This window comes from Blennius ocellaris, assembly GCF_963422515.1.
Source record: "Blennius ocellaris genome assembly, chromosome: 21".
NCBI classification, from domain to species: Eukaryota; Metazoa; Chordata; class Actinopteri; order Blenniiformes; family Blenniidae; genus Blennius; species Blennius ocellaris.
In genome coordinates, this window is record NC_137670.1 from 17,701,155 (window position 1) to 17,723,140 (window position 21,986).

Below are 21,986 nucleotides of genomic sequence, written 5' to 3' on the forward strand. Positions count from 1 at the left end.
ACTCGAGATAAACAAGTGTCATTTAGTAGAATTGACTCACTCAGGTTGTACTCCTGGACGTTGCTGATGTAGCTGTAGATCGGGGAGTAGCCGAAGATGACCAGCATGATCGTCTCGCCGCTGTCCAGGAGGGCGCAGTGGGCCGAGTGGCCCTCCACGGCGTAGATTTGAGCCGTGGCCGGCGAGCTCACCACGGGGTTCCTCTTCTGCCACGTCCGGCTGGGTACGTTGAACACCCACAGCTCGTCGGTCACGTTTCCCCAGCCGGCTTCCAGCTTCCCGCCGAACATATAAATATCATCCTGAGCAGATGGCGAGAGCAGATATTGTGGGGTTTTTTTTTACATTTTGGATTTATCCAAAACTTGTCAACAATGCTCACACTCCAATAGTCTGGAACCTTTCTTTAAAGAAAAGACTCTATCGTAGCTAAATCTGACCAAATGATTAGAGCCCGTTTGCCTCATGGTGTTAAAACAGGAGGGGAAAATGTAAGGTTGTGACAAGACTTTTGATGAGAAAACTGGTTCAATTAAAAACCTTTTTTTTCTTAAAAGATTTAAATATATCTGGGGGACAAAATCACCAGATTTCATCACTCTGGATGTCTGACCCAGCTACAATATATCACCACCGGTTATTTAAGTTGGCATGTGTTCAATCAATTAGCAAATTTCCATTCGTGAAGGATATTTTAAACATGCGTACACACATCTCCCATTCATATATGCACCCAGAAAGACAACATCAGATTATACCATGTGCAGAGACTAGTGCCAGCTCAATAAAACACAAATGACAAAATTATTATATGACAGGTGGCGTTAATTGTGCAAAGTGATGGTTTTTGATAGATTTTTTTTTAGCTCTTTCAATCTGTCCAATCCTCCCTCCCATGGTCACTTTCTGTTTCCTACAAGCCTTCTGGATTGTGTTTACCTGGTAGGGTGCAAGTGAGTGGCCGTATCGTGGCACCGGGCCACTATTGATGGGCACCGTGTTCCAAATGCCACTCTCCAGGTTGTAGCTGCAGGGCAAAGCAACAATAAAGTTACACACACACACACACACACACACACACACACACACCAAAGTGTGCACAGAATGTAGTTATTACCTACGGTGCTTCGAAAACACTGCCTGACATCTCTGACTTCACACAAATTGATGTTTACCTCATAACCCGCTGAATTATTAAAGGGAAACAAACGCTCATAGTTTCCTTCTTTTTTTTTTTTTTTTGAGCTGGAAATTTTTAACACCTGCGGAGAAATTAATGTTTGCAACTGTGGGCGAAGAAGCAGAAACACCTGGTCACGTCATTTCACGTTGGCAATTTGCACAAGACGCTTTTGGAGCATGAGGAATCACGACGTATAGCGACGAGCAAACAGAGCAGATGGAGAGCGCTTATCTCAGCAATGAAGATGGAAAAACATTCGTTAGAAAACCTGAAATAGGACACAACTAAGAGTGGATTTTAGTTTGTCAATTTACCCAAAGACTTGTCTAGGAAGAGTAAACATCTTTTTGATTGATTCAGTCACCTTATATATGCAGAAATCGAACATAAACTACAACACACTGATGTTGTGTTGCTAAAGCTACGAGGTTATTTGTTGGTAAAGTTTGTCAGAGGGTCTGTTTGATCACAGCTTCAACAAGGTGCTCAAAGTAAGATGATCAGTCGGATGTCAAAGAAACAGGACGTTCAGTCAGTACTGTACTAAGTACAAATGTACATTTTAGTGTAAGCATCCTTTTATGGGCATGTAAGCACTGACGTCCAAAAGAAAGTTTTATCTAAAAAAAGCAGTTCACAGTGAAGACTTGAGTAAGATTGGCTGACGTGAGCCAGACTACTAAATAATAGCATTACCATGTATAAATAGCTCCAACTCTGTTTTAATGCCAAAGTATTTATATCATTAAGAAGTTCACATTTAATAAGATATCCTTTCACCAGGGGCCATAGGTGTGACACCCCTGCTCCGAATGGACCAACCGCAGGCCTCCAACATGTATTGTGTTACATTTAGCACGGCCCACAACCTCTTGGTGGACGTTACGCTCCGGAATATAAACCACAACAGCTGCTCAGGATGCATTTCTACAGCTGATGATAAAGGCCACACACCAGACGGTTCGCACAGTACGAGGATATGAGCCGGTCGGCAAATCAATGGGACGTATAAAGAAAAGCAGAATCAAGAAGTGTATGACTCATAACTAAAAGTGGCCGTTTGAGCAAAGGGAATTCCCGGTAATAACAAGACAGATGCATGCAGCTCTCATTCAGCGCATCAAAACTAATTCCAAAAAAATAAATCAAAACAATCAAGCGCAGAAGCACGGGTGGCTCTGAGTGCTACAGTCTTGTGAGAGACGTTGAAGATCTGTCATTGGCTTCAGTTTTCCAAAAAGCCAGCGATTGGCCTGTGTTCCCCCTGGATTCCCCACGCACTGGACACCCCCCTACAGGGAAGCCCATCATCAGTTGATGTTGTCACACGGTTGACTGAACGAAAGCAGCAAAAAAAAACACTTTTCCTTCAGGCTAAAAAAAAAAAAAAATGGTGTTCATTTCATTGAGCAAGCAAATAAACAGATGGCAAATTATGATGAGGAAAGTTTCCTGAAGACAATCGCGTGGAGTTGAAAGTGACTTACTTGAGAATCATCTGGAAGGAGCTGTAGTTGAAGGTGTAGCCGCCCACGACCCACATGACCTTCTCCTGCACCACGGCCTTGTGGGACGCCCTGGCGAGGGACGTGCCGAAGGGCTTCACGCTGGGGAGGACCCAGAAAGACTCTGTCGAAGGTACGGTAAGAGAGCAATCTGGACCTGTTGGGGTGTGGGGGGGGGGCACAGGATGGAAAGACAGGGAAATTGAAGAAACAAAAGCGACAAATAATCATTATCAACATCTTGCTTCTCGAGGCAGCGTCGCTCCGTAAACGAACATGACAAGCCGGGAGGTGTGGATACGCTACGCCGTGTGGACGGCGGCCGTGGCAGAAAGGCACATGCCTCCGCTAATGAGCCTGTCAAGTTTCATCATGCAGAAGCATTCGGCTCGCTCCAGCTGGAGGCCCATAATAATAACGCACTGTCACGGGGCTTATCGACATGTTACCAATCAGCATTACAGCACAACACAGCGCCGCGCAACACAGCTGTTTGCGCTCGTCTGCGATGGCGTCGCTCATTACAACTGGCTTCACAATCACCACAGACGACGCGGGAGCCGCCGCGGCACTCTGAAACACTGCGAATGAACATTGTGTACAACTGTGAGGAAGCCTTTTGCGTGTGGGAATGCATGTTTACAAGTTTGGGTGTGTCAGGAACACATGGTCTAAACAACCGATATGAAAACATTGATTTAAAAAAAAAAAAAAAAGAATATTATTGCGGTAGTAGACACAACACAACTCTGAGCCCCGAGCTGAGATATTGGCAATTCTGCCATGAAAGATGGTGGCAAACTAGTATGAGTCTCAAAGCCGTGCTGTCGGGATGAGTTTGTGAAAACATTCATATTAAAACAGCTGTAAGGGAGGATTTCTATACATTTCACTGTATTTTGCACCTGAAGGTTTCATGTTGAGAACGTAGGACTTTACAGTAGAAACTGGTTGTTTTAAGCAAAAATACAGACATTTTTTACCACGTATCCTTGTTATCATGGCCGTAGTTTGCTGGCGCGGCCCAGTCGGGCTGCATTTGGCCCCTTGGTAGTTTCTTTTTTTACCTTTATTGAGAGGCATTTATGATATAAAGTCGTAAATTCTCCTCACTACCTGGCCTGAGATGAAGCACATGCAGGGTGACGGTCGGGGCTTCCCGAATCAAAATGACGCAACACGCCGGGCCTCCTACCCTGCCAGCTGTCGTTGCAGACGCAGAGCTTCTCCCCGGTGAGGTCGCAGTAGCCGTGGTCGGGGCTGCCGCAGTTGTTCCTGCAGTAGGGGATGTCGCAGGCCTCGCCTTTCCAGTACTTGTCACATTCGCAGTACACTCTGCTGGCGGCCGAGTTCCCAGGAGTGCACTTGCCGTGGCCGGAGCAGTTATTGGGACAAGAGTTGATCCTGGGTAGAAATGCAGTGTGCTGTCATTATGGAGGACAATAATAGATGCTCAGCTGGGGATGACTGATGACTATCATTTCGCTTTGAGCAAAATGTTAAAAACCCCCGCCGAGCAGGCCAGTGGTCATTACAGTGCCTGCTGCTGAGAAGGACTTAATGCTTGTTCTGTTATTTGCAATACCCAGAAGAAGCATGGAATGGCTTATTGTGGTTTAGAATGGGGTCACAAATCAACCCGTACTCAACACTTTGTGGCTAAGAACTTGGGGTTCCATGGAAAAACAAGTATGAACACCATCTTGTGGCTTGCTTCAAAATCGGAGCCAGCGCACGAGCCGCTCGCAGGACTTACGAGTAAAATATCTCAAATCCCGTCAGGTTGTAGGCAGCGTCGCTGAAAAAGTGTAAGAGTGCATAGCCCGACGTGGCCTCCACCTCGGGAACCGTCTCGTTGCCCCGGACCTCCGGCACGATGAGGCCGCTGGGGGGAAACGGAGAAGAGGGTTTGATCAGAACTCGGAGCCATCCTTAGTTGTACAGTAACAACTTCTCATTAAATCTCTCTGGAGACAATCAATGGAGACTAAATTACAAACAAACGCTATAAAACCGGAGTGAATGTCTACATTTTTCGAACAGTCAATTCTTCTTCTGTTCTATAATCAATACACAGGACTCAACCTTTTAGTGCTTTCAGGCATACTCATCACTCAAAACAAACTAAAACCCATTTACTGACTAAACGACTTTTTTATTTGGCAGCACGATGTTTTTTTCTTTTAGCGCAACTGGAAACTATTCTCAGAATTGTGTGTTCATCATCACTAAGTACTTGAGACAGAAAGAAACCAGACGCCACCAGAGATCAGTGAGCGTACGAACTGACGGAATGGAGGTTCCCTCTCTCCGACGCTCTCACCTGAACACGGCGACCAGCGGGGCGTATATCGAGTCTCCGTCGTAGACGTACATGTGGTCCCAACTGCACTCGGTGGCGAAGTGGTTAAACCGTAGCCGAAGAACGGCGTTTGGACTGGAGGAGGAAGAGAGGATGAAACAATGAGCTGGCGTTCCTTCCAACGGAAAAAGCAAAACTCAATCAACGGCCTTTCGATTACCGCTGCCTGCTGGGAAGTTAGCAAAACTCAAATTGTCATTTTATTACTTCTGTGCTCCTCAAAGGATCGAATCCATTTAACTCTGAATGGACCTTCTGTGCATTGTTCTTCATTTCTAAAACGTAGCGGGATCCCGGAGCAACGGGCCGCTCTTCGTTTATTGCCATCTTCGGTAATGGACTTTCCAAACAGCTCCATCTTCTCAGTGGCGGTCGCGACGATTAAGAGCATGAAACGATAAAGGAAGACTCGGTGTTTCTCTAACTGCTAAGAACATGAGCGAGCGAGAGAGAGAGAGAGAGAGAGAGAGAGGAGGAGTGGTGAACTATCGGCAGACAATTCTCACAGTGACTTACTAGCCCTCGATGAGCCAGGTGCACTTGGTCTTGTACTTGTAGTTGATGGGCCCGTCGGTGAGGTATCCCGAAGGCTCCGTCAACCTGAACACACAATCCGAACAGTGAGGACCAACACTTTGCATAAACTCAATTATGTCACCGATTCAGCACAGCTCACACGGTGGGAAGAGAGGCATAGCGTACTGATCGCAGTCGATTCAAGTTGAAAAACAGAGTCTGAGACAAAACAAAGACTAGAAAATCACAACTGTGCAGCTGATTGTTACGACTTATTAGCAGACAGACAAGTACGTGCTGATATGGTCTTATCTACAATGAGCTATTCATTTCTGCTTGTTCTCATTTCCTCTTTTTATATCTCTGGACCCGTCACTGTGCGGTACAACGGCCAGTTTGGTGCCAGATTGTTCATGCGGTGAACTAAAAGGTTCAGTAATGTTTCAGGTGTCACCGGGTTAAGCCTGGACCGCGGCGGGAATCGGAGTCGCATGGAGGAAGAACATCCAGCGTCGGAGCAGCTGAATAAACACTTCCACAGTTGAGCAATAAGGATGTTATCGTTTCTTCTTTTGGATACGCAAAGATCTTCTGCTTGTGACGATTCTAAACAAAGTTATTTCCCCCAAAAGTGAATAGTTTCCGATTCCATATCCGACGAGCTGACCTCTACTCTTGATGAAAATTACCACATAAGTGTCGACAAAGCCTTGCGGATTAAAAGATAAGAAGCTCCCCGCCCGAAAAAGGCCGACAGTCAGCTCAAGGTCACGTTGTGCCATCCAAAGGATTCAAGCCGCGGTCTCCTGAGAGGGCCCGTCACACTGACAAAGACTGTTATCCCCAGTAAAGAACTCAGTAATGAGTTACTGGATCACAAGGAGCTCCAGGTGTGAGTTTAACTCCAAGATGCAGGCTGATACAGCTTTTTCTTTTTTTTTTTTTTTTTTGGGGGGGGGGGGGGGGGGGGGGGTGTCAAAACAAAGACAAAGTCACAGCATAATATACTACAATGTCATAAGTGGGTTAAATACCTATGTCTATACTCTTCAGCTATAAAAAAACCAAAAAACTAAATTTAAGGTGTTGCGAAAAGAAAAGCCTTCCGTTACAATTCAGCCCTCTGATAATGGGCGTACCATTTTCTGGTGGCCCTAACAGTCATTAACGGTATAAATGATGTCTCTGGCAGAAGTTTTTAACAACACAATATCCTAATGTCAGACGTCTTGACAAGTTAATGGATTACAACTGTTTACACATAAAATTCACCCTGAACATTCAGCTCAAGACACACACAAAAAACAACCCCAAACAAACCTGTTGTTTAGAACCTGCCTGAAGCGGGCCTTATGTTCCTAAATATTCAGGTGCACCTCGGTGCTGCGCCTCTTTATTTGAAGCTAACCTGCACTGGCGACAGCTTTAACACTTGTGACACAAACAGCCGGCAGCAAGCGTCTGGCAATGAGTTATGGCGGCGGAGACATCCAGGACTGATGAATTTTGAGTTCTACACTTTGGACCTCCCTGGCGAACACGATACTGCCAAAAGCCGTTGGAAATGCTCCTGCTCAACTTAAACGCCGCATCAATGCGCACGTCTGCACTACGGCGACGACGTTAAGACTTGATTTCAGTGGCTTGTGTTGGGGGTGACGAGAGGTTTTCCACCGTCAACACGCCTGATGACAACCCGTGCTAAACCCCCGGACACATCGGGGGTGACGGTAATTACTGTGATCGAGGCGCCTCGCCACCGCAGAGTGCTCCTCAGGTGCAGCGCGAGGCCATTAGGATGCTCCCGTCAGGACGAACATTGTTATTACTTTATAGTTTCCAGACTTGTTCGTCCATTAGTTTGCCGCCGCCTTCCTGCCGCCTCTTTCTGCACGCTGCACGCAAACCTATAACTCGCTTGTCCCTCGTCGCGTGTTGTCGTGGCAACCAGAAGACATATTCCTCCACCAGAAGTAACAACAGGTGCTGTGAGGTTGCAGTCGAATCAAAGTTGGACACCGACGCTTCCTGAACGACGCGCGGGGGGGGATCCGGAATCGATGGCAACGCATGATGGGCCGAGTCAATACGGCGGTGGACGGCGGCGTCTTCATTGTCTGGCCTGACGGCAGTGAACAAGGCGGTCATTCAACACTTTCTCTTCTTGTGCGCTTGTGTGAGAGGAAATCAAACCAGAAAAACAGAAAAACATGCGATAACTGTCATTTTGCATACATCTCCAGTGGCCGAGCATGACTCAAAAACACAGGGCTTTTGTTTTTATGTCTTTCTTCCAGGAAAAATGCTTACTGTAAGACTGGTGTTTTAAGAGGCATTTTAGGTCATGTGACTGGATTGCGCTCAGTTTTGGATGCATTCAAAGGGGAAATCTGCTTCTTTTTTTTCAATTAGTTAATCAAAGATCACCTGCTTTTTTGGAATTTGACTATGAAGGTGATGCTTTGAAGAGGCATTTTGCAAGGCTTGACAGATCGCTTCATAATTTGACTAAAACCAGCATCACATTCAATGGGAACATTTGCATCTTCTGTACTGTTGCACTGTTACTGGAGTTGTTTTTAATCTCATTGTACCTGGTATAGTGACAATAAAAGGCATTCTATTCTATTCTATTCTCAAATGTGCATCTTCTGACTTTTTTTTTTTTTTAAACAAAAAAAGATCATGAACAGAAAAAAAACAAGTTTTACTGCCGTTAACCATTGCATGTGAAAGCACCCAAATTGGGCCGGTACATGAAGGTTTTGTACTTTTTTTTTTTTTTAGAAATAGAACACTGTGTGCAGAGTACTGAGTTACTTAGTTCTGATCAGTAGCTGTGTTTTATCTTGCAAGTCATTTTTTGTTTGTTTTTATATACATAAGCAAGATACAAAGAGGACTGTTGCCAATGTTTACTGAAATGTTGGTAGAAAAACTGAGTAGATCCCAGTGGAACAATGTGATGTCTCTTTTACATGTTCAATAAAAAAACTGAGACCTTCTTTTTCAAATATTGAGTCTTGTTTAGAATTCAACAGGTGGGCTTGGGTTTAGCAGACTATCACTTCCCTGGTATTGTTTCCTTCAGCATGCAATCGTCTTTTGATTCAGTCACAAGGACTTTTTCACAGTGTTTGCACAGTGATCTTTACTAGAAAACCAGCTGCTACTGGGTCAAACTAACCTACTTTCACTGGCTGCTATCAGTGCAGTGGGACATGCAGATTGCATGCAGGGTGCAATGTGAATACAGATGATTATATGTTGTATTTTTTTTTCTTTTGAGGGCACAAGACTTACTTGAACCTCCCCTGGCAGTGCTGGCACTGGTCCCCGACCCATCCCCGGTCGCAGACGCACGACCCGTTCACACACTTCCCCGAGAGGCAGCTCTTGTCACAGGGTTTGGCCGGAGAGGCGTGAGCGAGCAGCGCGACGTGGAACAACACGCAGACCACCAAGTATCTGCTGTGGACGGACACTCTGGGTCCGTGGAGAAACAGTTTACTCCGACACTTCCCCCCTGGATCCATTTTTCTTCCTCTCCAGGGCGAGTGAAAGACAACAGGGGGGGGGGGGGTTCAAGGGGGGGGACTTTGGGGGGGGGGGGGGGGTCTACTTTGGGAGAAAAGCAACTCGGGGTGTTTCAACTACAACAAACAAGTCGTGCATGTTTCCTTGAGAGTCGTTCATAACTCAAGATTAGGGCTGCGCGTGAATTTGCTTTGGAGAGAAATGGCTGAGGAAATTGCAATGTTGTTTCGCTGTTTTCAAACCGCATGCATAGATTTGGACTGGGAAGGACTCGGGTTCACCTTATAAGAATTAAAAAAAAACAACAACAACAACAAAAAACCGGACTAAAGCCTTTCAGGCTGAGGAGAAGAAGCTAAAGCACAACTAGCTGCTTTGCAGTTTGGCCTGTGCCCGGTAACGTAACGCGTTGATTCCAAGAAGATCATTCTCTTCCAAATGCCTTTCCAGCAGCCATTTTAATGCGTAAACAATCCTCCGGACCGAGCGAGGGGATGTGCTCGGGCTCTCACGATGCTCCTTCCCCCGGGATCCGGTCCTCGGACGAACAAAGGCTTCGTCGCCCCGGAGCCCCGCAGCGGCAGCGGCAGCAGCAGCAGCCTGCCGCAGTCAACATGGATGTGGGGTGATGTGTGGCTTCAACCGGGGGGCGATTCCTGCCGACCAGGGGGGCAGCGAGCGAACACTTTGGACCGCTCGGCGAGCCCTCTATCCCCGGAGCGACACGAACATCCTCGGAGGGGAGGGGGAGGGAGGCGAGCGACCTCGCGGGCAGCGCCGGGTACTTTCCGCGCCTTCGGACAATAGCTGAGGGAAAAGTCGGCGTCGCGCCTGCGGGGATACGAGCAGAGGTGGCCGCGGTGGGTTTCGCTTGCTTTGCTAGCGCAGCGACAGCGGCAGACAGTTCCTCAGGTTGGAGAAAACTAAACACAGCCTGCGCATGCGCGCTGGACGCCGCGTCTATTTAAAGGGACAGGGTCCCTCGGCCGCCGAGGCGCGAGCTCTTCAATGCGTCAATTAAAACGCCTGCAGGACGTCTCGGACCGGTTTTTCCGGGTCCAAAATTCCCACATGCTTACCTCACCTTTGGTCCTCAACATGACGTCACCAAGAGGTGTGCTGAGCCTCCTGTGAGCGGCGCTCGAGAAGCTCAGATTTAGGGAATCTCGGGATTTGAGGAGGGGGTAACTTTTCCCAATGTGATTATTTTTTTTTATTCAATGTCATTTATAGAAGAAATCATGATCAGTTGAAATAAATTAGTTATTCGATCGCCCTAAGCATGTGTCGGTGGTCTTACCCACAGACATGGAATCCCACTTTACCAATGATGAAGCAATAAACTTCCCAAACTACCATCCATCCATCTATCTTCTATAGCACTTGATCCTGTCCAGGGTGCTGGAGCCAACCCCAGCTATCCTTGAACAGGTGAGACATCCTGGACATATTCCGGACAGACACACAGTGATGGACAACCACATTCACGCCAGGGGGCAATAACCTCACGTGCATGTTTTTGGACCACATGGGAGAACATGAGAACTCCACACAGAACGGCACCAGTCAATGAACCCAAACTTTCTTGCAATATGGTGAGAACACTAACCACTGTTCCCCATTGAAATAAGTTGGGGTCGGTGGGCCGATCGCCCAGAGCAGTGTTCTTAGGGCAAGACACTGAACCAACCTGCTTTTGGCCATGAGATTAGCTGGATGTGACTGATTGCATTAACCATGTTGTGAATGCTATATTAATTGGTCCATTGGGAGCAAATTGGAGTTAAGTATTCAGTTCTGATCAAGGACGCTTTGACATATTCAGACCGGTATAGTGGATCAAACCTGCAACATGGCAAGCCACAATCATGGCGGCTTGCACCAGAATCCCTACCTCTACACAAACCAGGGTTTAAATTCCTCCACACATTCTGTCTTTCTGCCCCAGTCTTTCCTCTTATCGCCTAACCCCAGCCATAACAGAAGCTTCCTGTTCAAGCTGAGTTTTTCATTCCCGTCATCGCTTATGCTTGCTCATTTGGAATTGTTGGTTTTTCTCGATGAAAGTGCCTTGAAATTGACCATGTGGTATTTACAGAAACCAAGAAAATGTAATTGAATGGTGTCGAAAATCCAGGCATGCGCAGAGAAAACATGCAAACTCCACAGAGAAATCTGATCCACAACCTTATCTGAGGCAAGAGAACGCAAACCAATAGGCCAACTGTGTATCAGTTTATTGTCATAAAACACAATTCTACAAGTGTTTATTGTGGGTTTGAAGGGGCAAAACCAACAAAGTAAGAAAGATCTACATATTCCAAGTGTCTGAGCACACGAGTGGTTTTTAGTCTCACCTTGCAGAAAGAAAATCCTTGGTTTGTAAAATAGCTTCATCCTGTTGATATCCAGGAGCTCAAGTCTGCTGATAAAATATAGTCACCATGACCTCCTCTCCCTCTCCCATTAAACACAAAAATCTAATTCAGTTTGGACAAAAATGAGCTCACCTTCTTACCCATTCATCCTCTATCCTGCTTTCTCCAAATCAAGGTTGTGAGGTGCTGGAGCTGATCCTGGATCATAATGACACAGACACACACTAATTAGCCTCATATGCATGGTTTTTTGGTTTTTTTCGGACTGTTGAAGGAAACCAAAAAGGAAGAACATTCAAACTTCCCACAGAGAGACTGGACTTGAACTCATGACCTCGTCACTCTGGAGTGAGAGCACTTACCACTTTGCAGTCCATGACTTTACATTTCAGGTTGGTGCTTATAGATGCATGAATCTCATAGCACAGTCACAGTTATTGCTTTGGGTAAGTTTATTTGTCTCAGCCTCAGATGGATCCAGGAGCTCTTCAACTTCAATCTGTCAAGTGTGAGCTGCTTGGGATTTAACTCACCACAAACAGTTTTTTGATATAATCTCTCAGCGATGAGGACGATGTGTGAAAAAGATATCAAGGTGACATTATTTGTATTACTGTAAAAAAAAAAATGCATGAAGCTGTCAAAATGTGTATAAAACATTTTTTTGTGGATTTATTATTTTAGTTTGATATCTTATTAAACTTTTTATGACTGAAATTCACTGGTTGTTAAATGAATAATTCAACATAGATAGGTAGATAGATAGATAGAGAGAGAGAGAGAGAGAGAGAGAGAGAGAGAGAGAGAGAGAGAGAGACATACATACATACATACATACATACATACATACATACAGTACATACTGTACATACATAAATACATACATTTCCTGTGGATTTGAGCCATTCTTTGACAAACTCATGAGCAATTAATGCTCAAAAGCATCAGTTAAATTCAGTAAAATACGTCGAGTCACCGTCACTTAAAGAACGACGATGCTGCATGTTATTTTTATACATTTCTTCTCTTAAAATGAAGTGAACAAAACAACAACATTGTAATCACAGTGCTGATTGATAAGCTGTTTTTTAAAAACTTGTCGGGGAAATCAGTGGTGCTTTTTGGCCAAATTGCTTTTATTGGAATCTTCTCATTTGTTTTGGGGAAATTAGTTAACACACAATTGCTTTACTATTGGCATTTAATGTGGATGTGCTGTACTGTTAAGTCAATTTGTGGGTGAAGCATCTATAATTGAGAAGAAATGTAGATACTGAACACAATAGTTTGGGAGAAATTAAGTCAGTGACAGGGTTGCGCCTCCACAACAGGCATTTTGATGTCTTTCATCGGCGTGATGTTTGAAGAGGCTCTATTGTGACGGTTTCCTACATGGGATCCGGCGTGTCTCTCGGGGAGAGCAGAGACTCATCAGAGTGTTGCTGAGATGAAGACTCTGACACGGAGAACGTGAAACGTGCAGTTCAAAGATGCTGCAGTGTTTTGAGATCTGAGACACGTTTCCTTTCTCTGTCTATCATACTGAAGGCCTCTCGACAGCAGCTCGAGCTCGACATCCTCACTTAATATGACTGAAGTTCTGAATTGCTGCTTGGTTTATTACACACTTTGGCAGAGTAATAGGAAAGTTGCCGTGGTGCAGAAGGGATTATAACGAGTAGTGAATGTTTCCTGACAGGGATTGCTATATGTCAACCTTGAATTCTGATACTGCTTTGTGTACAGGTCGGCTGTGTTAACCCGTCGATGATGCAATACAGCACTTTCACCTTGGAACCAGAGCAACCCCGGGCTTTCTGGGCTTTCTATGTGGGGTTTGCACGTTCTCCTTGTGCACTCATGGCTTTTCTCCTGATTGTTTACGTAAACCAGATCCAAGAACATACAGCTGAGGTGAATTGGTAACAGTAAATGGCCCCGTGTGTTTGTGTGATTCTACTTTCCTCTGTATTCTTATGCACTGGTGACCTGTCCAAGGTGTGCCCTCTACAGCCACACCTGCAGGTGGCAGTGTTGCACAAAGTTATGAACGCTATTAAGGACACTTTTCTTTTTAGAATTATCATCACACTGTGATCATGTATAGTGCTACAGATCAACACAGACAGAAAGCACTGTGCCAGTTGATAATATGTGGGGGAAGGGGGGGGGGGGGTACATTATTTTTAAGTTCTTACTACTATTGTAACTGCAGGTCAGTCTGTAAAGTTGTCTATGCATATTTCAAATAATTACTCAATATGAACTCCACAAATGATTAAGATATAACAATAATGTGAATCAATGATTATGTATTTTGGTCTAAATTACTAAACCACTTGGTCACTGGTTCTTATGTCAATGTTTTAATTTATTTATTTAATTTATTGGCCTGTAAATAAGATGTCACAGAGGTTGAGCCTCAGGATTTTCTCAGCCTTTAAATCATGAGTCATTCACCCGCTTTGACATCTGAACAACCCCTGTTTATTTTCCACAGGGGGTTCTGTTAGCACAATCACACATGAGCTAAAAACAATATTTTGGCGCTGTGTCCGAACACTCCACTTGGGCTGCAGGACGGCCTGCTGGCGTCCGGTCAGGTGCACACACCTCTCCGGTGTAAGGGAAACAAGCACAAACTTTACAAGGTGGAGCGTGTCTGCAGCCAGGTCCCTACAAAACAGTGAGCTGCAGCAGAGTCAGAGTTCAACTTTCATCGGAAAATTCCCAGACATAACAGTAAGAGAGAGAAAATGGTTTTGACTGGTATCGCTGAAAACAAGGAAATAAGCGTCAGGTCTCCTTTCGGAGGATTTGGGTCGTGCATTGTGTGTGTGGACCAATGTGTGCAAACATGAGAAAGACCCCCCCCTGAATTAAAGGGTCCGGGGTCTAATTTGGACTTGAGTCACTGACCTTTGTCAGCTCTGATTCACAGCTGAGGAATGCTCTTTGTGATTCACTCAGCTGGACTTTGCCGCGCCGCCTCGTCCTGCAGAGTTGCACCTTTGACACACAAGTGTAACATCATACGTGTCGAGACTCTTTGTCACCTTTCGTGAAATTCGAAGCCCACATTTACAGAAACCTCATATACACACGCAAGCACATGGGATGGTCTTTAAAAAAAATCTTACAAATCTGAAGTTCAAGGCCTCAAATTTCCCACAGAGCCAGACTCTTCCACAGGTCTGCTGCACAACAGGAATTCCCCCAATGGATTAACAAGACATGTTTTTTTTTTTTCCTTTGCTGCGGACAGACACACACACACACACACACACACACACACACACACACACACACACACACACACACACACACACACACAAAAGTGAAAGGGGGAAATGGCAGGACCACCCTCGCTTTCAGTTCATGCTGAGCCATTATGTCTGACTCACAGTCGCACATCTGATATTCAGTCAAGGTTACACGGCGAGGAGCAGAAAATACTGACATCATCTGAAGTTGGCGGATCAAGGGAGGGCATTCAGGTGCAACTGGGATTTAAATCTTTGCCAGCAACATTCAAGGTCGAGATTTAACCCCCCGCGTCTCCTGGGGACGGTGAAGGTGAATTCAAGAGCAGAAAAACGATCACAATGAACTGCTCTCGTTCTGGAGTGAAGTGCAGCATCGATATACCAGCATCCGTTCTGATTTAAGATGCAGCGCAGCTACACGCAACCTTGAAAGTGTAAACATGAGCCTCTAAAACCCACTCAGCTATTTCTCCTGACACTTCTGCTCTCGTTCTTACTGTCTTGCCTTTGACGGTGTTCAGTTCTATCATATTTTCCAACCGGTGGAAAATAAAATACCTTGTTCAGAAATGTGAGCACTCGCTTGTCTTAATCTGTACCTTCTTGTGAATTCACTGACAAAGACACGGAGACCACTAGATTTTCTCAGGTTGTTCGGATTGTTGGTTCAAATCCAACACAGAGCTGCAGGCTTTACTTCAGTGGCCAATACTTCTTGGATAATACACCATTTCAAATATCCAGCTGTTGTTTGGTTTTGGCTTTATTTGAGCTTTTTTGAACGTATAAACTAGTTTTGTTTTGGAGCCTCTGTCCTTACTGTTGAGATTCCTTGCTCTTATTCTGCTCGAATGTCCTTTCTTCAGCCAAACTGTGAAGTGGAGACCAGCTGTTCCCTGGACCCTGTCCATCACCAGAACACAGCCCATGGGAGGGTGTTGTGCCAATGTGTCCGCTACCATTGGCTGTTGCACAATACCACTTCAAATAATACGAGCGAGTCTGTAAAGCGGAGGTGAACTTGGCAGCCAGACACAAATCCTAAAAGAGATGTTGAACGGCTGATTTATTGAAAAAGATGCCATTTAGCCCACTGCGGTGGTGAGAGCAGGACTCAGACCAGCCTGCAGAGTGCACAAAGGCAACGTGTCAGTATTCTTTCAGCACATGGGTTGATAAAACATCAATAAACACTTGGCTTCAGGATGGTTCTGTGATTTTAAAAAGACTGCAAGTAAATAGGAATTGTGAAAGGTTCAATGGTGATCTAAGGTGTTCAATGAACTCAATCTGTAGCTACTTTAATTGAATAGAAAATCGTAATTGGGGCCCTATTGTGCACTTTTATGCACCGAGTAACACTTTTCTATATAGCAAGGTGTTAAGATCTAAGGTTGGATTTGATCCCCCAAAAAGTGTTTTTCTAATTTTTTTTTATTTTTTTATTTTCACAATCCTATACATTTATATACACACACATAGCACATATATCCAGTTAAATATATCCATGTCTAAAGGGGGGTGGGAATAAACGTATTTAATCTTATAGTAAATGGTGAATAGTTTAAATTTGTATGTCACTTTTTATATATTCTGTTCTTTTCTTTTCTGGTGTGTGGATGCTGCAAACAGGGATCAGGAGGAGGAGGAGGAGGAGGAGGAGGAGGATGGTGAAGAGGAGGAAGGGGAGGAGGAGGAGGACGCACGCACACACAAGAGGAAGACGAGGAGAGCGCTGTTGCGCCGTGTCTGTTTCTCTCTCTCTCTCTCTCTCTCTCTCTCTCTCTCTCTCTCTCTCTCTCTCTCTCTCTCTCTCTCTCTCTCTCGCTCTCTCTCTCTCTCTCTCTCTCTCTCTCTCTCTCTCTCTCTCTCTCTCTCTCTCTCTCTCTCTCTCTCTCTCTCTCTCTCTCTCTCTCTCTCTCCCTCCCGCTGCTCAGTGTGTTGTTGGGAGCTGGAGGGCTGGGCTGCATTCCGCAGAGGTTTCTGTCCCATCACTCAGAAACTTGTGCGTAAACTTTTGGGGATTGTTTGGTTTTATGTGAGGAGGGAAAGCGGGTGAAAGTGCGAGAGTCCGTGCCAGCGAATGGAGAAGCACAAAGGTAAGAGAGAGAGAGAGAGGTTTGTTTGTTTTTCATTGTGGCTGTTTTTTTTTTTAAACGTGTGTCACTTACATGATACACTGACTGCTGACACTGCTCTGCTCTTTAACTGTCACACGAAAAAAGACAGTTCACAGCCACACTAGTGGAAACGGGTTCCTCCTGCTCTCAGTGAACTATTAGAAGACATTCATGTGATGCTTTTGATGGGAAAAGCAATGCTGATGTGATCATGTACACTTTGGAATAGGATTTTTAAAGCATCCTCACACAAGTTTGATTTGTTTGTGGCTGGTCTGTGCCTGTAGGATGCATTATTTTGATCAGAGCGTCTATTAATATTGGCTACCTGTGGCTCTGTGAATCTGTTGGCAATCAGCCCTACAAACTGAAACCAGAGTCAGATGTTTGCAGAAGATGGCTTGTCCACAAGCGTCCAAGTGGGGTCTATTAAATAGTTTACACTGTGGCCACTGATGGTTTGCAATAGTTGTAACATTGTTCTCACGGCATTCCTCAAATTCCAGTGGTTATTTGTTCATGAGGGATGAGCGAGGCCACTTTTAATGCCCTGTGATTGACATAAACATTGTGTGTTTAGCCAATCTGCTTAAATTCAAGTGGGAAAATAACTCAGGTTTTTTTTTTTTACTTCCTGCCACTGCAGGGAGAGAAGAAGAGAAAAAAGCATTCACAAAGGCAAGTTAGCAGGGCTGTTTGGGAGTTATCTTTGGAACTGTTGGGAGAAGGATTAGAAGCCACCAGGAGGCTGCAGATCCCAGCAGCGCCTTCAACTGGTCTGGATGGACGACAGGAGCAACTTGCTGGACTGGGAACAATGGCGACTAGTCAGGCTGGAATGGAATCAGCACAGTTTGAAAGAAAACAGTCTTACTGCCACATTCCTGGTCGCCAGCTGACTAGACAGCTCAGCGTGTTTACTCCCACAGTCTCAGAGTAAATAGTCAGTGTTGCAGGCGGTCAATGCAGAGGTGCCCTCTGTGCAATTTCTCTTTTTTCTTTTTTTTTTTTATTTCATGTAAACTGGTGATGTGGTTTTCGGTGTGATCACTGATTTTTGACATTTTGTGCACCGGTTAGTCAAATGAACCTTCTATCTCTTGTCTTCAATTAACATTTTGTGTGTGATTTCACATCACAAACTTTGTGACGCTTTGTGTCAACACATCAATATATTTTGTTTTCCCTTTCCAGCAATAATGAATTGGAACTTAGCATCATACCTCCAAAGACTGTTTTTACGTCATCCACGAAGGGCAACAAGTGAGAACTGGGAATGCATTAGATCAGAGAAGGGAAGGGCCGACAGCTGGAGTGACGCAAGTATGGAAACCAGCACCTGGTAGTGGCAGATTACAGTGAATGAGCTGGAGTGTTCAAGTTCAATAAGGGCAGGAGTGTCCTCTTCCTGGCAGATGTATCCAGGACATTGGATTAGATACAGCCAGTGGAGGGGGTACAGTAGAGGGGAACCAGGCAGTAGTATTATTCAGTATTCTGGATATGTTGTGCACTTCTCAAATGGGACTGATGGAGGTTTTTCTCTGCAGTGCAGGAACTCATGTCACACACTTGCATAAAAACCGAATTAGCATTGTTTGGATTGAGTGACCTTTGGCCGACGATGGGACTTTGTTGTTGCAGTAGAGTGTGTATTTCAGCACCTCAGCCAGAGATAATTAGAGCACATTTTACTCAGTTATCGGCCCACTGCTTACTTTGCCATCACCTAATTACAGCGTGATGATGGTTCAATACCGACTATTAAATAATCACTCTGGCAGAAGTATTTATATAGTCATTTTTCCGCGTTGACACAAGCTGTCTTGTAAAGTCTACCCTGATCAGCTGATGAAGTCATTACCTACGTTCATAGATACACAGTAGTAGTTTATAAAAGAAACAGTGTCTAAATGACATACATGTGCACCCAGCCTAAGCAAAATAATTGAACCTGTAATTTTCCCAAATTTTCCCACAATATGCATAGAAGCCGCTATTTATTTTCCGTCAGATCCTCTTCGGTGTTTATTATCGTTCTTCCCTCGTCAGTCAGTGCCTTCCACCTTATTCCCATGCTTGCTTTCCTTCCCGTGTTATTACAGACGCCACTCGTTTTGGGATAAGGCCTGTCTACGTATGTTAAATTTACTTTGGTGCCTTCCTGTTCGCTGACCGGAAAACCAATAGGATCAGCAGAGTTAAGCTCTATTTTTCTGGTGTCCAGCATCAGTTGTCTTCTCCAACAAGGATCTTATTCTGTGACTGGAGCCGACTTACAATACAAGACAAATTGATCAGTGTTTGAATCAGATATTGACTCATTGGACAAATAATCAACTTGAAATTAAATTTGACTTTGAGGAATGATGGAAGACACTTCGAGTCATCTTCCAACATTTTCTTTATGTTTGACACCCCTGGCTTTAACAATGAAAATGTGCAATTTCAGTAAAAATCAGTTTACAATTTAATATGGTCCTTGGTGAGACAAAGAGAAACTTTATGTATGTTGCATGTTACGTAAACCACAGTAGTGGACATTATTCAGAAATGGAATTCAAACTTAGATGTGTGATACACATCTAAGCTTGAGATGTGTATCATATATAGCGTATATTATATCAGTAAACAAATATTACACTTTATAACCATACAATAGTAGTTTCATAAATTCTCTAAAAAAAAGAAAAACAGCTGGTCAATTCATTCAGTCAGTCAGACACATATTGATTAACTTACAATTCAAAGTTTCTTTTAGTTCAAAAATCAAACCAGAGTTTGAGGAATGGGATGAATTTTCTGACGCGTAGTGACACGTGTTGTTTATTTAGCGGCCTACAACTATTTAGACCAACTACAATTCAGCATAGCCCGCAGTCTGTCAACAGCAACGATCGCGTCAATCAACATTACTCTGGGACAAAGGTGCTTTTCACAGCAGCATGACAATGTGACAGAGCCAACTGGGTTTATGGTGGGTTTGACCCGCCATAAGCTCAGCAGTGGCCGGGCTTAGATGTAGGCCGTCAGGGTCCTCCGGTTCACCCGCATGTGTGTCAGTGGATGGAGTTGCCAAAGGGGGGCTTGAGTGGAGAGCGGGAAATTCAGGAAGCCGGACTGGGCTATAAAAATGATGAAAAGAAAGACGGGTCTTCCTGCTCTGTGGCGACGGGGTGCCCAGTGTGAGTTTGGCCCTCTTTCCGCCCTGAGGGTCTTACCCGTGTTCATTTCCAACACATCAAACATGTCTTTGTTTATTGGCTACCGGAGCTCTGGATCAGACCGGGATTGTGTTTGCTTCTCACCAGGTACACGTTTGATGGAAATGGTACTTAGTACAGTAGAACAGAGGTGCCCGCACACTTGTAATCGCACACATATGCATGTTCGGCATCTCACGCTCTCCATGAAGGCCCCCCCCCGCCCCGCCTCACCGCCACTTTTCTGTGGGATAATAAGTAAGCAGAGAGCCTTTCATGTGGGTGACTCTGACGCGGCGTTGCCAGTTACTTTTTACTTGTCGGCAGCTGCTTCTCGTCTGTCACTTTCTTTCTCATTTGGGGAAGATATGCTCGTAAAGCTTTTCCTCTTTCTTTGGTAATCACCATGCTGTATGTTTTAATTGACAAACGACTGACGGGTAATGATCGCACAGAGCGATGCGCGCTTAGATATACGTGGTGCACATGGCGGGGTTGCTGTCGAAAGAGTTCTGATTGGCAGGACGCAGACGGGGGGGTGGATTTAGAAGAATCACAGTGAGATTACGTCGCTTTGTCACAGACTTTATCTCTCGGCTCGTTTGTGAGGAAAGTCGGCTGGAGGCAGAGTCACAACGAACATTATGCCACAACACGGGTATCGTTTTGCGGCAAAGGAGATATCTGAAGTAATTCCATGAATGGCAAACAGCGTCTTATATAGAATGGCAGCTTTAAGATTTTGTTGGAATTAATTAGTCCAACAGTGATTTCATGTGATTCATAGGGTTGATTTGATATTCGTTTTTACATTAGCTGCTTTTCCTGATACACGTTGATCAGCTGGATGTTGAGGATTTTGTCAGCATGTGTATGAACAAGTAAATGTTACTAATAACACACTGACATGATGAAAGCTTGCTATTTGATAAATCTCATTGACCATTTACGTTGATAAGTAGATTCTAGTTCAATATGTTTCTCCATCTCTCAGGACAAAAATCATTCTGCAGATCCTGTGCTGTTTTTTTTTGTTTTTCTATTCTTTAAAACAAGGAAGGCAGCCGTGCATTTTAAAAAGTAATGTAATACATTGGTAAATAAAGATACCTGATACTTACAGCCTTGCTATTATAAAACTGTTATGTAATCGATCATTAAGCACAAAAAGTCGTAAACTGCTATTGTTAAAAATATGGATTTACCACTTTGTCTCAGGTGGTACAGGGGGTCCTTCTACGATTCAATGTCCGTCTCATCTCTGCCTTCCTATGTTTATGTGTTGAAGTGCGTCATTGGACATTAAACCCCTAATTGCTCCCAATGGGTGTCAAGTGCTTTGCGTCGACACTTTTGCCATCGATGTGTGAAAAGGTGAAAATGACAGTTTAAAGCTGCTGCCACGGCTAAAATACACACATCGTACAAATGAAGTCCATTCACATAATAAGAGCGATTTGTGTATAAATCTGTGTATTTATTCCGTTTCTGTGGCGTTTGCATCACAATCAAATTGTGTGCGAGGCCACTTGATCGGCGTGTTGAATCTCCAGCTTGCAGAGACTCCCGGGACCTGCACTGCATCCTAATCAAGCCCAAGTTGCTCAACTACACCAGGGCCCCCTTCCCATAAACAGCAAAGATTAACTTGGATTTGTGTGCGCTCATTAGCATGTTTTAGCTGTTAAATCTGCCTGATTTCTCCCAGGACCCAGCTGTAAGACTCAATATAACGGAGCCTGCACAGATCAGAAGGAACAATGTGGAAAAAGGAGACGACTGTTGAAGTTGACGTTGAAGCGTGGGTTGAATAAATGCAGGATTCAGTAGTAAGGGCAGAGGGAAGATGAAAGAAGACAAACTTGACAAAAGAAAGTACTTGATGAGTGACTTTTCCCTTTACAGCTTTTGTCTTC

At 44.6% G+C, this 21,986-nt stretch overlaps 2 protein-coding genes across 3 annotated transcripts in view; one reads left to right on the forward strand and one right to left on the reverse strand.

Moving 5' to 3' along the window:
- The window catches only part of atrnl1b (attractin-like 1b), a 70,968-nt gene extending 60,982 nt beyond the window's left edge, over positions 1-9,986 (reverse strand). Inside the window, exons 1-8 of the mRNA XM_080517428.1 lie at positions 8,870-9,986; positions 5,567-5,650; positions 5,012-5,125; positions 4,445-4,573; positions 3,884-4,092; positions 2,671-2,845; positions 940-1,027; positions 41-302 (exon numbers count right to left, since the gene is read on the reverse strand). Coding sequence (XP_080373554.1) covers positions 41-302; positions 940-1,027; positions 2,671-2,845; positions 3,884-4,092; positions 4,445-4,573; positions 5,012-5,125; positions 5,567-5,650; positions 8,870-9,102 — 1,294 coding nt within the window. The 5' untranslated portion in view covers positions 9,103-9,986. The remainder of the gene's footprint in view (positions 1-40; positions 303-939; positions 1,028-2,670; positions 2,846-3,883; positions 4,093-4,444; positions 4,574-5,011; positions 5,126-5,566; positions 5,651-8,869) is intronic.
- Positions 9,987-16,695: 6,709 nt separating this feature from the next.
- Positions 16,696-21,986, forward strand: part of afap1l2 (actin filament associated protein 1-like 2) — a 42,249-nt gene continuing 36,958 nt past the window's right edge. For both annotated transcript variants that reach the window (XM_080517255.1, XM_080517256.1), the window contains exon 1: positions 16,696-16,846. In XM_080517255.1, coding sequence (XP_080373381.1) covers positions 16,831-16,846 — 16 coding nt within the window. In that variant the 5' untranslated portion in view covers positions 16,696-16,830. The remainder of the gene's footprint in view (positions 16,847-21,986) is intronic.